The following is a 17,589-nucleotide window of genomic DNA, read 5'->3' as shown; positions in this document are numbered from 1 at the left end:
CCCGCCACGGCGGCCCTCAGTTCTCTCAATTAAAAACCAACCTCTCTTCTTTCCGTTTCCACGCAGTGCCTTTCGGGAGTTGTAGTCAGACGTGCTTCAAGCTGCTTCGAAATAGACGAGAACAAGACTCCAGTTCCCAGTATGGCCTGCGGTGGGGGAGTGCAGCGTTTATTCTTCTCCTCCTTGCTTTTCCACTCCTTCCCTTCTCTTCCGAATCTTCTGCTCTGGGTTCGTGTCCGTGAAGTCCTTCCTCCCTGCCCCAGTATTTTTTTTTTTCCCCCTAGCATTTTCCCCACCATTTTTTCTCCTAATCCTGGGAGCCAATGCGAGACACCAACTCCCACTAAGCGACTGCTCGACACTCGGGGTGAACGAGGGCTGTCGACACAGTGGTGAGGGGCATACAGGCGAGCAGGGGTGGTGGAGGAATGAGAGAGTTGAGTGAGAGGCTAGGAAGGGGAGGAAAATAGGGGAGAAGTTAGGAGATAGGACTACGTGGGATCAGGGTGAATGCAGTGAAGGAGACTTGAGGGAAACAGGTGGAGGAGAGAGGTAATTTAATGCCGTTCCTATCAGGAGAAGTGGGGCTAAGAAATTGAGGATATGAAGAAGCACTGACAGATTTGGAGCCCATAGGCTGATCTGAGCAGGTAGTGTGGAAGGGGGAAAGAGCTGGGCTCAACCATTCTTAGTCACTGCTCAGCTAAAAATGAGACAAGTCACTGAAATACAAAATGATTTTGCAAATATGAGGCAATTAACAATTCATCTTTAGGAAACTGAGAAAAGGCTGGAATTGAGGGTTGAAGTTGAGTGCAAGGTGGGAAGGTTGGTCAGGTTTAGGAGAAACAGGAGGAGATGAGTGACATGGAAAAGAAAACCGTGGACAAGATGCATTATTGTGGAGGTGGCTGGATCTAGAATCAGGATGGTGAGGGGTGATAGTGGCATGAATGGTGGGAGTGCTCTTCTAACAATCCATCTCTTAGGTGATGGAGAGCACCCCTTCAAGGGGTGGACTGAATCGAGTACACCTACAATGCCGGAACCTGCAAGAATTCTTAGGGGGTTTGAGCCCCGGGGTATTGGACCGATTGTATGGGCATCCTGCCACCTGCCTGGCTGTCTTCAGGTGAGGATCCCCTTCATGGCAGGGACCATGTGGCAGGGGAAAATGTAATGGGGGCCTTGGGCTGGCGATTCAAACCCACCAGCCACTCCTCGGCAGGAAGATTGGGCGATCTACTTCCGTAGTGATACCGCCTCGGAAACCCAAGGAGGGGTCGCTATGAGTCGGGGCCGACTCCACGGCACATAACAACAACAACAACAACAGACTTGAATAAATTATCATGGATAGAAGCTTAGCAGCCTTGGGGGACTTGGAGATTACTCAGAAGGGAGGCCAGCCAAAATAGATGACGTTTGTGGGGGCAGCAGGAACGGTATAGGTGTGATGGTTGAGATGGGGCATTTTGGAGGCGTTGATACAGATATAAAGCAGCTTCTGACATTAACATTTGGCCTCTACCCTGCTACAGGGAGCTCCCGTCTTTGGCTAAGAATTGGGTGATGCGAATGCTCTTTCTGGAACAGCCTTTGCCACAGGCTGCTGTAGCCCTGTGGGTGAAGAAGGAATTCAGCAAGTGAGTCTCTACTGCATTCTCAGCTAGATACAAATTTCCCAGCAGCTGTATTCCTAAACTGCTGTTCCTTGGAACACTTCCAGAAAGTATTATTGGGTATGCCACAAAACTTGTAATTAAGTTTGGGAAACTCTACATGCTCTTAATTTTCCTCTTGGAGACTCTTGGTATATACTAAAAGACTCTGATAAGTCTTACAGTAAAGAAATTTAAGAAGACATTTATTTTACACTGTGGCACAGTGTTCTGAGGATCTCTGGTCCAGAAAAGGCAGAAATGAAAGACTTCATGGGCCTCTTTCTTCTTGTTCTCCAGATAGCCCACTCATATCTCTGTTTCTGTTCCAGGGCTCAGGAGGAGAGTACGGGGCTGCTGAGCGGCCTCCGTATCTGGCATACCCAGCTACTCCCTGGTGGTCTCCAGGGCCTCATCCTCAATCCTGTCTTCCGCCAGAACCTCCGTATTGCCCTTCTGGGTGGGTACGTCACTTCTGTCTATTCCTAAGCTAGGACAGGGGAAGTGGTAATTAAACGTCTTGAAGGCTAACTCCCAAGGGGCCTCCCTGGAGCCTTGGGAGTGTACCTTTGGGAGCCCATTTATAAAAGAATCAGTTGGACTAGATGTAGCTGGGAGGGTAGGAAGTGTCCCCCACTCATGTGTCCTATGGGGATAAGGATGGAAAGGGGGAGGGGTGAATGGGGAACATAGGCCAGGTCCTTTACTCTTAACCCATCCTGGCCACAGGGGGAAGGCCTGGTCTGATGACACAAGTCAGCTGGGACCAGACAAACATGCCCGGGACGTTCCCTCCCTGGACAAATATGCTGAGGAACGATGGGAGGTGAGGACTTGGGACTGTGTCTCTGCTCATGCTGCTACTTACCTGGAGCCCTTAGAGGTATCAGTCTCTCCATTTTCTTCCATTTCTCAGGTGGTCCTGCATTTCATGGTGGGTTCCCCCAGTGCAGCTGTCAGCCAGGACTTGGCCCAGCTCCTCAGCCAGGCTGGGCTTATGAAGAGGTACAACAGCTCCTGCTTTGCTGTCTCCTTGGATCCCTGCTAAACTGAGTATCTGGGGAAGGTCAGGATTGGAGGGGTTGACTGAAAAAAGGAGAGCTGGGTGGAGTAAGGCCAGAGATATGAAAAACAAAAACAAACCAAAAAAAAAAAGAGCAATTGAATTGGGGATGGTGGTCTTTCTTTGCATGTGTCCACCATTGACCCTCTCTGTGTTCTTAGTGCTGAACCTGGAGAGCCCCCCTGTATTACTTCTGCTGGCTTCCAGTTCCTGCTGCTGGATACCCCTGCCCAGCTCTGGTACTTTATGCTGCAGTACCTGCAGACAGCCCAGGTGAGGCCAGGGGCCACTTGCCAGCATGCTCAGCTTTTCCCAAGACCACTCAAAATAAGAGACCCCTGCCTACAGACACTACTGTTCCTTGATTTTCTCTTCTTTGTACCTCTCCCTTTTTTTTTCCCTCCCATACCTTACCCTTTGTCTCTGCCCTTCCTCTCTAGAGTCGGGGCATGGACCTAGTAGAGATTCTCTCCTTCCTCTTTCAGCTTAGCTTCTCTACTCTTGGCAAGGTAAGCAAAGGGCTGGAGCTGGGGCCTTGTGGGGGTGGACTGAGGGGTAGGGTGGTGGGACGGGGATATAAGGTTATGGAGTGAGGGGATAATATCGGACAAAGAAAGATCTGAGATGGGAAAGAAGGCAAGAGTCTATGGGTTTGGGGGAGAGAAGAGAGGATGTGTTTTGGGCCCGAGGTGGCTACCTCTCTTTTCCAGGATTACTCTGTGGAGGGCATGAGTGAGTCTTTGTTGAACTTCTTGCAACATCTACGTGAGTTTGGACTTGTTTTCCAAAGGAAGGTATGAGCAACCAGATATGTGATTTCTAGAGAAGAGCCAGGGTGGTATGTTGCCTTGATCTTTAGAAAGGGGGGGGGGGGGTCTCAGGAGATAGTAGCAGGAAGTAGTTGTCAGGACTGCATACTTGGGTCCCTGGGGGGAGAGAAGTTGGGGACTGAGATTCCGTGCAGGTGGAGAGATCTGAGGTTCAGGTAGGAAGACCCTGGGCCGTGAGATGAGACCTGAGAGAGGGCCCTCCGCTCTTCCCTTCTGTCCTTCCAGAGGAAATCTCGGCGTTACTACCCCACACGCCTGGCCATTAATCTCTCATCAGGTGTCTCCGGGGCTGGGGGCACTGCACACCAGCCTGGCTTCATCGTTGTAGAAACCAATTACCGACTGTATGCCTACACAGGTGAGGACGGACAGAGGTCCTGGGAGGGCGGGCTGGGGTGATGGTTAGGGGGGCAGAAACCAGGGGAAAATCCTGGTTAATGTTCACATCTACTAGGCACCTGTGGTTTATGTGGCTCCCTGACATTCCTCATCACACTTGAAGGAGGGGCTTGAGAAGGTGTGGGTGTCCTCATCCTCTCTTTTGCCCCTGGTCAGAGTCGGAGCTGCAGATTGCTCTCATCGCTCTCTTCTCTGAGATGCTGTATCGCTTCCCCAACATGGTGGTGGCACAGGTGACTCGCGAGAGTGTGCAGCAGGCCATTGCCAGTGGTATCACAGCCCAACAGGTATGCCCACTTGGGAGAGTGGGAAGACGGGCTGCACTTGGGCCATAGGATACGGAAGGCTAGCACTGGGTCTGTTATAGTAGGTGGTAGGGGACTTGTCTGTGTTTGAGCCCCAGGCATAGGAGAAGTCAGGGATCTAGATGTGGAAAAGGAGAAGGTCAACCCTGGATTTGTGTCTTGGAACCACCACTTCCTAGCTGTGTAATCCAGGCCTGGTGGTTTCGCTTTTCTGAGCTTCAGGGTCCTCATCTGGAGAATGGGGCTAATGACAGTTCCTTCATCACAGGATTCAGTGAGAGAAGAAAGGTAAAGCATCTGGTCAAGAGCCTGCCATGCAGTAAATGCTAAAAAAAATAATAGCTGATGCTACTTTTAAGAAAAGGAAAGCAAAACCAGGTTCTGGAAAGGACAAAAGTACCAGAGAAGAAATAACAGATAAGACCAGTGGGAGCATCAACTTGGGACAACAGCTGAACAGGGATGGCAGCAGGCACAAGTATTGAGGGTTGTGTCTATGTGTTTTTAAACAGAGTAAGTTGATAATTTGGTGACAGCTCAGAGCTCCTGACCGCTTACTCTTATCTTGATTCCATTCTTGCCTGTTTTCCTAGATCATTCATTTCTTAAGGACAAGGGCCCACCCAGTGATGCTCAAACAGGTACAAACCAAGTACCAAGATGCCAGAGGCTAGAAACCCCAGACATCTGGTGATGAGAAGATGGAAATAAGAGGGAATGAATGGGGGGCTGGGGTTGTCTGGAGTCTCCTTGAAACCTTATAGCCACTCCTCGCTCCTGCAGACCCCTGTGCTGCCCCCTACCATCACAGACCAGATTCGGCTGTGGGAGCTGGAAAGGGACAGACTTCGGTTCACTGAGGGTGAGTGGCTTTTGGGGGCCAAGTCATAGGCCAGAGGAAGGAGAGTTCAATCTTGATAAGCTGATTAAAGTTCTTCTATTTTATTTTTGGTTTACTGCAGGACTGGGAAAGAAAAGTTGGCATGACACTTTTTATTTTGGGGTGGGTGGACAGCAGTAAATAAAGTGGCACAAATCAGTGCAAGTGGGACTTGAAGAGGGAAAGGGGAACAGATAATCCACAGTAATTTCTGTGGTTTTAGTGGATTTTAATGGGTTTTCTTTTGTATTATATTGCTTTCCAGCATATGGCTGAATCACACTAGTGTTAAATTGAACTCCAGAGCAGACAAGCAGAGATTAGTTTTGCAGTTTGGTGGGATGGCAAGCCCAGCGCGTTGCCCTGAGGCCCCTTCTAAGGTGCTGGTAGCTCTGAGCCTTAAATTCTCTCTCTACCCACTCCTGTTTTGCGGATCCCAGGCGTCCTGTATAACCAGTTCCTGTCGCAGGTGGACTTTGAGCTGTTGCTAGCCCATGCACGGGAGCTGGGCGTGCTTTTGTTCGAGAACTCCGCGAAGCGGCTCATGGTGGTCACGCCGGCCGGGCACAGTGACGTCAAGCGCTTCTGGAAGCGCCAGAAGCACAGCTCCTGAGTGTGGGGGAACCTGGCGGGTGGGCGGGCCACGCCAGCTGCAGAAAAGCGGCCTCAGAACTCAGGTTTCTTTTCTTTTTTTTTAATACGTCGGGATGTTCTTGTTTAATAAAGTTGTGGAAATAAACCCATGGACCCCGGCGCCCCCCCCCGCGGGACTGCATCATCCACCGCGGCTCGGCCTGGACGCTATTGGGCTGCTTGGAGGTGGTGGGGTGGGGCCAAGTGTAGGTTTTGCGCATGCGCCTGAGAGGGCTCCACCTCTCAATCCCGCGAGGTCTACAGGTCTGCTTCCGGGGTCGGGCTTGCGGTGCTCGAGGGACGTGCAGCAGTCGCGAGGCGCTTTGGAATAGTCGCGGGCCCGGCCGGTGAGCGCGCGCCTCAGCGGCTTAGGGAGGTTGGCGGGAAGGCCGAGCCTCGCGGGGTTGGGAACACTGCGGGCCTCGCCTGGGTGTAAGAAGATCCCCTTGACTCCGGCGGGATTCCTCGTTGTTTCCTGGCGTGCTCCTGTCCGTCATCTCCCGGAATCATAATGTTAGCCATGTGTTATGATGTTAGCCATGTGTTAGAAGTCCCTTCCATTTCTCAGATGCATATGTTGAGGGCCAGAGACTTCGACCCTATTTTAGAAGCACCGTGGTCCCGTGACCCCCAGTGCTGTCGCTGTCGACACCATGAACTGCAGTCCTCACGGAGGAATGGTTGTGTGGGAGGGGGCTGGTAGAAAACAGACCAGCGCTAGTGGGAAGAAAGAAATAAGGAATGGGGCTGTAACTTTAGGAAACAGGGAAGCCCTCCACACCCCCATATCCTAATGCACTCTCTATCTTGGACAGATCTGGGCCCTTTGCAGGCACTTCTGATGCCTCATTTCCCTCTGGCCTCTTTTCGACCATCACTTTGGGGGAGGGGACCCTTACGGGGCCCCTCACGGCCTCTTTGCACCCAGCGGGAGCCTCATGGATCCCCCATCTCCCGGAAGAACCGTGAAGCAAAACAAAAGCGCCTACGTGAGAGGCAGACAGCACTGGATGCTGGGATAGTCGGGAAGAACAAGGTTAGGGGACAGACAGCTTGAGTCTGAGAAGCCATGAAGGGAACTAGAGGAGAGTTGGGCTGGGATTCAACTGGCAGGTGCATATTGGAGATTGCATTTCCCTTTCTGATACCTGTCCTCCCATCCCCAGTTACCTGCAGGCCCTGGTAAGGCCTGGACTCCTAAGGAGATAGTATTGTACGAAATCCCTACGGAACCAGGGGAAAAGAAAGGTAACTCTGGAACTTGATGGCGTCTGTCACGTTTTTGTTTCCCATCCGATCTGCTGAAATGCATCATGGGATCAAAGTTTGGTAGCTGGCGGAACTATCCTTTCTGCCTTTACAGATGTCTCTGGGCCCCTGCCTCCTGCATACAGCCCCCAGTATGTTGAAGCTGCCTGGTATCCCTGGTGGGTGCGAGAGGGCTTCTTCAAACCAGAATATCAGGTCAGTACCAGGAGCTCACAGCCAGCCACACTGCAGAGCCTGCTTCAAAAAATTGTGGGAGAGTTTGTCTTTGGTCCTTGGGATCTCCACACTTTAATTTTGGCAGATTCCTCCCCTGTTACTTGGAGGACAGTTCTCTGCAGTTCTTTCTGCCCTGAAGACACCAGAGGGTGCTATTCCCCTAGGTAATGTCTAGTCTTCTCTTTGATTTTCTTTTTTTTTTCATTCCTAGAACCTGCTGCCACAGGCTACAGGGGAGACCTTTTCCATGTGCATCCCACCCCCCAATGTTACTGGTTCCCTGCACATTGGCCATGCACTCACTGTGGCCATACAGGATGCCCTTGTGCGCTGGTGAGAGGGAAATGGGGCTGCTTAAGTTCTTGAAGGGGAAGTAGCAAAATGGGCTGGAGGGTGAGGTAACATATAAGCCTGGGGTTCATGTGAGGGTATTTTGCTACAGGCACCGGATGCATGGGGATCAGGTGTTGTGGGTCCCCGGTTCAGATCATGCAGGAATAGCTACACAAGTATGCCTTTTGCCATTTTTTTTCTTTGCTTGGTGAAAAAAATTTTTACTTCCACAGCAACCTTATTTTTTAGCTTATTTGCTACCTTATCCTATCATAGGCTGTGGTGGAGAAACAGCTATGGAAGGAGCAGGGAGTGAGAAGATATGAAATGAGCCGGGAAGCCTTCCTGAGGGAGGTGTGGAAGTGGAAGGAGGAGTGAGTATGAGGGACAGGGGTAGAAGGACCGAGATTCCAGAGGTCTGAGTCCTGAATTCCCAGGCCATTGTTTCCTGATTTGTAGTTCTTGGCTCTTCCTGCCCTAGCCCTAATTCTGTCAGAGTTGTAATCTCTAGCACTTTTTAGCATTTGGTAGGGTTCTTGCTGCTTGACATATATATATATTTTATCTGTGTATGTATATATATAAGTGACTGAGTTTTACAAACGGTTTGTACTTGGCTACTAACCATAAACAAACAAAAAAACACCCCAGGTGTGTATATATGTGTGTGTGTGTGTGTGTGAGAAGCACACCTGGGATTGCAAGGAGTTGGGATCAATTCCATGGCAGATGTGGAAAAAATAAAATTGCTTTTCTGTAGCTGTGTCATGTTAAATAACATATTAAACAAATGTAATTTTTCTTTAACATGACTACAAAATTGAATATTATGTACATGGTTAGGATTATATTTCTTACTGGATACCATTGGTCTAGTCTCCTCTGTGAAGGAGACTATACTTATATTATATTTTGAGGGCAAAAACCATGTCCCATTCTTACCAAATAGTTTTAAGCCCCAACTTTGTTCTGAGTGGAGTCCTGGGTGGTACAAGGGGTTAAGGTGCTTGACCACTAACTGAAAAGTTGGAGCTTCAAGCCCATCCAGAGGTGCCTTGGAAAAAAGCCCTGGTGCTCTGCTTCCAAAAAATCAGCCATTGAAAACCCTGTGGAGCACAGTTCTACTCTGACATATATGGAGTCACTGTGAGTCAGAAATGACTCAGCAGCAACTGGTTGACTGGGGTGTGTGTGTATGTTTGTTGTTTTCTTTTTGTCACTTAATCCATTGCATAAATTTCATCATCTCTCCCACTCACCCATTTGTACTTTCCATCTGTTGAAATCACGCTCATTCTTCCAGGTCTATTTTCAAATGCCTTGTCCTCTATGAAGCTTCCTTGGATTTCCCAGAAATTGGCTGAGGGTATTCTAGGCTGTAATCTTCACAGGAGCCGATTGCCAAGTCTTTCTCCTGCAGAGCCAATGGGTAGCTTCTAACTGCCAACCTTTTGATTAGCAGTGGGTCCCATATGAGGTGGTGTGTATGTCTCCATTAGCTTCTAGAGGCTAGACAATGTCATTCTCACTTTCGTTTTCCCCAAGCATCCAGTACTGCTGAGACGTACTGGGCCTGGTCTATAAGAGGTACCCAGGCCGTGCTTGCTGAAAGTAGTTCTCTCTGGGCACAGGAAAGGTGGAGAGATCTGTGAGCAGCTCCGCATGCTGGGAGCCTCCTTGGACTGGGATCGAGAGTGCTTCACCATGGATGCTGTGCGTGTTGAACCCTTGGTCCCTGTGCAGGGTTAGGGTGGAGTGTTTCCCTGTGCAGGAAAGCTGGCTATGGTGTGCATTGGGCGTGGTGCTTTGTGCCGTCGAATTGATTTTGACTCGTAGTGACCCTAAGTGACAGAACAAAACTGCCCCATAGGGTTTCCTAAGCTATAATCTTTATGGGAGCAGAGTGCCAGGTCTTTTCTCCCACAGGGTTGCTGGTGGGTTTGAACCACTGATCTTTTGGTTAGCAACTGAATGCTTAATGATTGCACCACTAGGGCAACTTGCACTGGGGGTAGGGGGTGAGAGTGCTTAAGTCCTGAATGAGGTCATAGGATGAGAAGGGACTGTCAGATGTGGACACTCAGGTCATTCTAGGGTTCTTCGGTGGCCGTGACTGAAGCTTTTGTGCGACTCTACAAGGCGGGGCTGTTGTACCGGAGTCGGCAGCTTGTCAACTGGTCATGTGCTTTAAGATCAGCCATCTCGGATATTGAGGTGAGGCAGAGAAAGCAAAGCAGGTTTGCCAGGGCTCTGACTAGGCAGGAGAGTGGCTAAGAGCTCAGACTCTGGGGCCAGACTGCCTGGATTCAAATCCGAGTCCTGCCATCTCACAGCTGTGTGACATTTGGCAGGTTATTTAGCCCTGTTAAGCCTCAGCTTCCTCAGTTTGTAAATTAGGGGTGATAGAAGTGCCTGCATGATGGGGTCATTGTGAGGATTAAAGGACTCATGTAAAGTGTTAGCACAATACCTGGCCGTGGTTTAAATACTTTATGGATATTTATTGTAACTATCACTGTATGAGAATTAGGTGGGCTAAGGTTGGCTGTCTTGTGTCCTTTCGTAGGGAGGCCAGGGCAGAAGGCATGAGTGGCAGTGGGAAGCATGGTGTGAGCCTTGCACAGAAGGCTGCTATTGGACACTGCTTTCTTGCCCCTTCAGGTGGAGAACCGGGCCCTGCCAGGCCGCACGGAGCTTCGACTGCCTGGCTGCCCCACCCCAGTTTCTTTTGGCCTTCTCGTCTCTGTTGCTTTCCCTATTGATGGAGAGTCTGGTGAGTGCAGTTCACAGAAGGGTTGGCCACTGACCTCTATTTCCCCTGTTTTCTTGAGCCTATCTCAGGCCGATAGGAAATTTGGTGGGAGGGGCATAAGGCACCTTTGTAACGTATGCCTGCTTTACTTTGGGTGCACTTCTTTAGTATCCGGGGGAATGTAAGAAAAGCACAGGTCACTGTCCTCCAAGAATTTGGTCTGGTTCTGCAGGAGTCTGCTGCCTAGAAAAGAGATCAGCTCTAGAGCATGGTTTGAAAAGCGAACATTGTGAAGAGTTTAGAGGAGAGAAAGATAGCTCAGGTGGACAGGTTAGAGGATGTGTAGTGTATGAAGCCCTGGTGATGGCCCTGCAGAGTACACAGGGTTGGTGATTGGGACACTGAATTCTCCTGCAGTGTCCTCTGGGCACAAAGATAGTACTGTGTTGTTGTTTTTGCTGGGTGCCATCAAGTTGATTTTGACTCATAGCGACTGTCTTGGACAGGGTAGCACTGCCCCATAGGGTTTCCAATGCTATAACCTATACAGGAGCAGACTGGTTTTTATCTCCTTCAGAGTGGCTCGTGAGTTTGAACTGCCAACCTTTGGGTTAGCAGCCATTGTGCCACCAGGGCTCCTAAGCAAGGACTCCTGTTGCTTTTAATCCTCTTTACCTGTTTCTCCCATTGAAGTCATCGAGGAATTCTTAGCACCAGGCACCTTCTCAGGCCTCTTATCATTTGCTAACAGGGAAATTCCAGGCTTTTGTAGATGCTGGTCCTAATTTTCTCTAGTTACTACTGGGGCCTGTTCAACTTTGACTGCTCCCCACCCCCTCCCTTTTTCAGTCTTTACCTACGTGAGCGTTGGGAGTGGTGACCAGGTATAAGTGCATGGATGTTTGTCTTCAGATGCTGAAGTTGTGGTAGGAACCACGAGGCCAGAGACGTTGCCAGGAGACGTGGCTGTGGCCGTTCATCCTGACGACTCCCGATACATGGTAATGAACAATGTGCCCCTGATGCCCTGGCTCGCCTTCCCTGTGTTTTTTCTTCCTGTCCTTTTAAGGTGGTACCTTCTGTCCTGTTTCCACTCCTTTTCCTAAGACATCTTCTTTCATCTCAGCTCTTCAGCGGTTTTAATTTTATGCCCTTTCGATGTCACACTTTTTTTCTCTTTGGGAGGTTGGCAAACTGTTGCTGTAGGCAAAATCTGGGCCATCACCTGTGTTTGTATGAGCCACAGTCATTTGTTTATGTGTTATCTAGAGTTGCCATGTCAAACTTCACTATAATGCCAGAGTGGAGTAGTTGTGACAGAGACTGAGTTTGTTCCTTGTTCTACCAAATGTGAAATGCTTACTCTCTGGCCTTTAAGAACAAGTTTGCTGATCTCTGCTTTAGTTCTTTTTCTTCTGGTGTTTTACCTTCGTATTCCCAGGGTCTCTCATGACCCAGACCAAACCTTCTTACCTCACACATATGCTTGCCTTGACTCATTTTCCTTCCCTTCAGCATCTGCATGGGCGGCTACTTCGTCACCCCTTGACTGGGCAGCTTCTCCCTGTCATCACAGACTCCGCTGTCCAACCACACATGGGCACAGGTGAATGGAGCTTGAGGGAGAGGTAATGGGAAGTGGGGAGAGGGAAGCCACAGTGTCCGGGGGAGGAGAATCCTTGTCCGGGGCAGCCTGAATGGGGAGTAGGGAACAAAGGGAGGCATAGAGAAGAGAGGGAAGGGTGGGAAAGAGAGGATAATGATGACACAACTGGAAAAGGAAGTGAAAAGACAAGGTTATGTGCTCACTGCAGCTCTGCTCCCCCAGGGGCAGTGAAGGTGACTCCAGCCCACAGTCCTGCTGATGCTGAGATAGGAGCCAGGCATGGCTTGAGCCCCCTGAGTGTCATTGCAGAAGATGGGACCATGACCTCGCTCTGTGGGGACTGGCTGCAGGTGGCACCAACCTCTGTGTTTTCTGCCCTCTCCCACTCTCTTGTTTTTCTAGAAGCCTCTAACTTTTACTGTTGCTGCTGTTTCTCTAGGGACTTCACCGCTTTGTGGCCCGGGAAAAGATTATGTCTACATTGAGGGAGCGGGGCCTGTTCCGAGGCCTCCAAAGCCATCCCATGGTGCTGCCCATATGCAGGTAGCCCTGCTTTAACCCCTTTGCTTAGGGCCACCCCCAAAAGGGAATGGATGAGGCTGCAGAATGGCACTGGGATGGCTCTGCACCTTTATACCAGAATATAAACTCAGGATCAGTTTTACTCACTGCTGACCCCTTTGGTACCAAGTCCTGGCATGTAGTTGGCTCATGTCCCTGGGAGAAGGCGCAGGGCTGGACATTCAGCAGACTCACCTTGCTTTCTCTAAGCCGATCAGGAGATGTGGTAGAATACCTGCTGAAGAGCCAGTGGTTTGTCCGTTGTCGAGAAATGGGGGACCAGGCTGCCAAGGTGAGGCTACAGTACTGAGAAGGACCTGGGGTTTGGGGAGCTCCTTGAGAATTGGAATGAAGGAACCAGGAGGCTGGAGGATCTCCTGCTGAAATTCTCTCTAGTTGTGGTCATTGGCTGTATGGATGGAGGGCTAGCTTGTACCCTCACTCAAGCCTGGGAGTTTGGGAGGTCTTCTCTGTTCTAAAAGCACCCTGGAGGCCACTTGTTCTACTCTGGGGGACTGCAAGTGCAGCAAGGGAAGCACCCACTGAAGGCTCTTTTCCCTGCAGGCTGTGGGGTCGGGGGCCCTGGAGCTCTGTCCATCCTTTCACCAGAAGAACTGGCAGCACTGGTTTTCCCACATTGGGTAAGGGTGAGGGGCGCTCTCATGGAAATGGGAACAGGGACCACTGGTCATGTTAAGAAATCACAGTGTTCTCTCGTCAGGGACTGGTGTGTCTCTCGGCAGCTGTGGTGGGGCCATCAGATCCCAGCCTACCTGGTGGTAGAGGAGCTGGCAAAGGTTAGTAGGAGTGAGCCACAGAGAGCTGGGCAGGGAAGAAAGAGCCTGAGGCTTGGAGTCAGAGGACTTCCAGTGCCAATCCCATTTTCCTGTCTGTCACTGTGCTTCAGGTCTTAGTCATGTGATTACAAGTGACAAAAAGCTCCCTGCTACCGTGTCTTACCCCCAGCAGGTGCCGGCAAGCCTAAAACCCCAATGACCAAAAACCAAGCTCATTGCTGGCAAGTCAGTTCAACTCATAGTGATCCCTCCTTGGGTTTCTGAGGTGGTATCTCTATAGAAGTAGATTGCCCAACCTTCCTTCTGAGGAGTGGCTGGTGGGTTTGAACTGCTGGCCTTCTGGTTAGCAGTCAAATGCCTTAGGCACTATGCCACCAGAGAGAGGTGCATAAAAACTGAGTGCTGTTTCATACCCATCAATTGCTATTGTTCTTCCTTACTCTCCCCTCACCTTTTACTTCTTTTGCAGGACAGTGAGGAAGACTGTTGGGTGGTTGGGCGGTCAGAGGCCGAGGCTAGAGAGGCAGCTGCAGAACTTACAGGGAGGCCAGGGGCAGAGCTAACCCTGGAGAGGGGTGAGTGCTTGAGCTGTAGAGGGGTGGGTGTGGGTCTTTGAGGGGAGCAGATCTGAGATGGAGAAGGTAGGGTTGGGAAAGGTGGGAATGGGGCAAAGGGCCAGACCCCTGGTCTCTGGGGGTAAGGCTGAGATGGTAGGCAACAGTGGTCTGAGGTCCTAGAAGCCAAGCTTCCAATTCCCTATTCTGTTTCCCAGACCCTGATGTCCTAGACACCTGGTTTTCTTCAGCTCTTTTCCCCTTTTCTGCTCTGGGCTGGCCACAAGAGGTGAGGTGGGTTGAGAGGGAGAGAAGAATCCATGAAGGTGGGATAATGAAGAGAGGGGACACCTGGGTGCCTGGAAAGTTTTGAGAAGAGCTAGAGACCCAGTGGCTGAGACCCCTTACTGCTTTTCTCTCCTCCTAGACCCCAGACCTCTCACGTTTCTATCCCCTATCACTTTTGGAGACGGGCAGTGATCTTCTCCTGTTCTGGGTGGGCCGCATGGTCATGCTGGGGACTCAGCTCACTGGGCAACTCCCCTTCAGCAAGGTAACAGCCCTCCAGTACCCTGCTCCCTCCTCTGACTCCCCAGCTTTCCCCAAACCTTGTCTTCCCTTCTTCCTGATTCCTTTCCTATCCTAATCCCAAAAGTACAGAAACCAGAGATCCTAAGGGACCCTCCAAGGACGGGTTCTCCAAGCCCCCCTCTGCTGACCCTCCATGCCCCCAGGTGCTTCTTCACTCCATGGTTCGTGACCGGCAGGGTAGGAAGATGAGCAAGTCCCTGGGGAATGTGCTGGACCCTCGGGATATCATCACTGGAGCTGAGCTGCAGGTTAGGATGCCATCCCAGAGGAGTCTGAGTAGGGGAGCTACCGGCAGGCACAGGGGTTTGGGGGACAGTGGGCATTGCCTTTTGGGGTAGGGTCTCTGACCAAGGCCTGGGAACCACTCACATTACCCCAGGTGCTGCAGGAGAAGCTGAGGGATGGGAACCTGGATCCCACAGAACTGGCGATTGCAACTGCAGCACAAGTGAGTTGTGGCATCTGCCCCACAACAGGCTTCTGGCTCTACAGCCTCATAGGCATCTGCCACCTTCCTTCTCCACTTGATGCAGAGAAAGGACTTCTCTCATGGGATCCCTGAGTGTGGGACAGATGCTCTGAGATTCACACTGTGCTCCCATGGAGTGCTGGGTAAGCCCGGGCCAGACTGGGACAACAGAAGTGTTTGGCTGCAGAGAGGGCAGGGCGGACAGGACTGGGGGCTTCCCGTCCTGCTGCCGCCCACGCACAGACTCCTCCTTGATTCCCTCTCCTCCCAGGGGCTGACCTGAACCTGTCTGTCTCTGAGGTACTGAGCTCCCGACATTTCTGCAACAAAATCTGGAATGCCCTGCGCTTCATCCTCAATGTCCTGGGGGAGAAATTCATACCCCAGCCTGTAGAGGAGGTAGGAAAGGAGGAAGAGGTGCCTCTGAGTGGGTGTTATCAGATGCATGAGGAAGTCAGCTCTGAGGAAAACATGGGTTGAAGGAAAGGAGTGCCGAGCAAGAGGGCAGCCATCCCTGTCCTGAACCCCCTTCTGCCCACAGCTGTCTCCCTTGTCCCCCATGGACGCCTGGATCCTGAGCCGCCTTGCCTCCACTGCCGGGGAGTGTGAGCGGGGCTTCCTCACCTGCGAGCTCTCACTCGTCACCCATGCCCTGCATCACTTCTGGCTCCACAACCTCTGTGACACCTACCTGGTAAATGAAACAGGGCAAGACCTCACGTTTCCACACCCAGACCTGCTCCTCTTAAGTTCGGGTTCCTTGGCAAGGAGATCCCAAGTTTGGGAGATCCTGCCTCAGAAGCACCTGGAATCTTGTTAAGCACAGATTCCAGACCCTAGAGCTTCTCATTCAGCAGATTGGGGGTGAGGGTAGCAAGAACTTTCATTTCTTTCTGACGAATTGATGCTGACGCTGCTGGCCTGGGATCACACTGAGAACCACTGCTCTATATCACTCTCTCTCAACCTTTAAAAAACTCACGTCCCCTTTTGATAAGCAAAACAATCAGTGCTTTTCTTTCTAATCTACGTATGTTTCTCTGGAAATTGTCTTCCCCACCTGTCTGAAAATCATTGTCCTAGACTTCCCCTTTTGCTTACCCTCCAGAGCGAGTGTGTCTTGGGTACTTGATGTTGTCACATGCTGAGTGCTTCTGCCCTTCCTCTCTCCTAGGAACTGCCCCTTTCTTTACGCAGTGTCCCCACAGGTAGAGAGAATGGAAGTGCCTTTGGGCACATCCTGTAACCTACTGGCTTCCTTCCCAGGAGGCAGTGAAGCCGGTGCTGGCTCACTCGCCCCGCCCCCTGGGGCCTCCTCAGATCCTGTTCTCCTGCGCTGATGTTGGCCTTCGCCTCCTTGCCCCACTAATGCCCTTCCTGGCCGAGGAGCTCTGGCAGCGGCTGCCCACCCGGCTGGGCTGCCCCCCTGCCCCCAGCATCTGTGTTGCCCCGTATCCCAGCTCCCACAGCTTGGTGAGTCACACACAGGTATGGCGTGTTGGGAATGGGCTGGGAGAGCAGTCTCTTAAAAGAGTTTCCCGACACTCCCCTAGTGGTCTAGGGATTAGGATTTGGTGCTATCGTAAAAGGGCTTGCTGCCGTGGTGTCATTTACAGTGATGGTTTATAGTTTCCTGTCATGTCTTCGGGAGGGTGGGTTTGCTGCAGGGTTGCTGTCGTTACTCTGGGATCTTGGGGGATGATATGTATAATGGTCAAGAGCAGGAATTTTGCTAGACTGACACTTAATTGTGTGACTGTGCCTCAGTTTCTTCCATTTTTAAACTGAGGGAGTACATGCAATGGTTATGATGAGGGTTAGAGGAGTTAGTACCAAAAACCCCCACAAAAACCAAATCAGTTGCTGTCAATTCTAACTCACAGTGACCTGGTATGGTATTAAGCTTTAATGACTTGAAGAGGATAAATGTTACAAACTCATCCAAATAAAACATTGTGAAGTTTAACCATTTAAATTTCTTTTTACACTTATTTGGTGTGTAAAATTTGAATAATACGTTTTTTAAAAAAAATTTTATTGTGATTAGGGTGAAAGTCTATGGAGCAAATTCATTTTCTATACAGCAGTTCATACACATTTTGTCTCATGACATTGACTGCAGTTCCCCACAATGTAACAGCTCTCTTCCCACTTCCTCCCCATAGTTACCTCTTTGCTGTGTCCTTCCCTCCCATGCACTCCACCTCCTGAGCTGTCTCCCTATGCAAACACTTCCCTTCTGTTCTCCTATGATTGATTGCTCCAAGAAGTGTATATACCAGATGTAAATGTTCACCCCATATTCTTGTCGTTTCTCTGGAAGCCATAGGAGTGAGTTCAGTTTCAGACCTGAAGGGTAACTAGGGGCCATAGTCTCAGGGGTCTCCACCAGGCTCTATCAGAGGGTTTTTTTTTTTTTGTGATTTTCAGTTTTGTTCTACTGTTCTCCCACTCTATCCAAGATCTCCTGCACTGATCCCTTTCTGAGTGGTTGACAGTGGTAGCTGGGTACCATCGAGTTCTTCTGGTCTCATGGTTATATAGGCTGAGGATCACATGGTCTACTAGTCCTTTGGACTAATTGTTTCCATGCATTTTGGTTTTCTTACCTTGGATGAGGAGAGACACAGTGTTGCATCTAGATGGCCCCTTGCAAGCTTTTTTTTTTTT

At 50.5% G+C, this 17,589-nt stretch overlaps 1 protein-coding gene across 1 annotated transcript in view; it reads left to right on the top strand.

Annotated features, from left to right (window-relative positions):
- Positions 1 to 949: 949 nt before the first annotated feature.
- The window catches only part of VARS2 (valyl-tRNA synthetase 2, mitochondrial), a 30,609-nt gene continuing 13,969 nt past the window's right edge, over positions 950 to 17,589 (top strand). The window contains 41 exon segments of the mRNA XM_042782371.1: positions 950 to 1,132; positions 1,546 to 1,646; positions 1,994 to 2,125; positions 2,391 to 2,487; positions 2,578 to 2,666; positions 2,886 to 2,997; positions 3,165 to 3,233; positions 3,435 to 3,518; positions 3,780 to 3,928; positions 3,930 to 3,950; positions 4,047 to 4,079; positions 4,081 to 4,240; positions 4,852 to 4,899; positions 5,042 to 5,120; positions 5,579 to 5,770; positions 6,538 to 6,589; positions 6,591 to 6,807; positions 6,938 to 7,019; positions 7,135 to 7,235; positions 7,468 to 7,589; positions 7,699 to 7,765; positions 7,866 to 7,963; positions 9,221 to 9,326; positions 9,684 to 9,803; positions 10,251 to 10,362; positions 11,254 to 11,342; positions 11,857 to 11,947; positions 12,170 to 12,297; positions 12,387 to 12,490; positions 12,719 to 12,800; positions 13,073 to 13,149; positions 13,230 to 13,305; positions 13,775 to 13,880; positions 14,078 to 14,148; positions 14,287 to 14,412; positions 14,594 to 14,698; positions 14,830 to 14,898; positions 14,984 to 15,062; positions 15,191 to 15,318; positions 15,461 to 15,613; positions 16,186 to 16,392. Coding sequence (XP_042638305.1) covers positions 950 to 1,132; positions 1,546 to 1,646; positions 1,994 to 2,125; positions 2,391 to 2,487; positions 2,578 to 2,666; positions 2,886 to 2,997; positions 3,165 to 3,233; positions 3,435 to 3,518; positions 3,780 to 3,928; positions 3,930 to 3,950; positions 4,047 to 4,079; positions 4,081 to 4,240; positions 4,852 to 4,899; positions 5,042 to 5,120; positions 5,579 to 5,770; positions 6,538 to 6,589; positions 6,591 to 6,807; positions 6,938 to 7,019; positions 7,135 to 7,235; positions 7,468 to 7,589; positions 7,699 to 7,765; positions 7,866 to 7,963; positions 9,221 to 9,326; positions 9,684 to 9,803; positions 10,251 to 10,362; positions 11,254 to 11,342; positions 11,857 to 11,947; positions 12,170 to 12,297; positions 12,387 to 12,490; positions 12,719 to 12,800; positions 13,073 to 13,149; positions 13,230 to 13,305; positions 13,775 to 13,880; positions 14,078 to 14,148; positions 14,287 to 14,412; positions 14,594 to 14,698; positions 14,830 to 14,898; positions 14,984 to 15,062; positions 15,191 to 15,318; positions 15,461 to 15,613; positions 16,186 to 16,392 — 4,317 coding nt within the window.

This window comes from Orycteropus afer, unplaced genomic scaffold (assembly GCF_000298275.1).
Source record: "Orycteropus afer afer isolate SDZICR_OR568_19922 unplaced genomic scaffold, OryAfe1.0 scaffold00294, whole genome shotgun sequence".
In the NCBI taxonomy this organism is placed as follows: domain Eukaryota; kingdom Metazoa; phylum Chordata; class Mammalia; order Tubulidentata; family Orycteropodidae; genus Orycteropus; species Orycteropus afer.
This window is presented reverse-complemented; position numbering and strand designations above follow the sequence as displayed.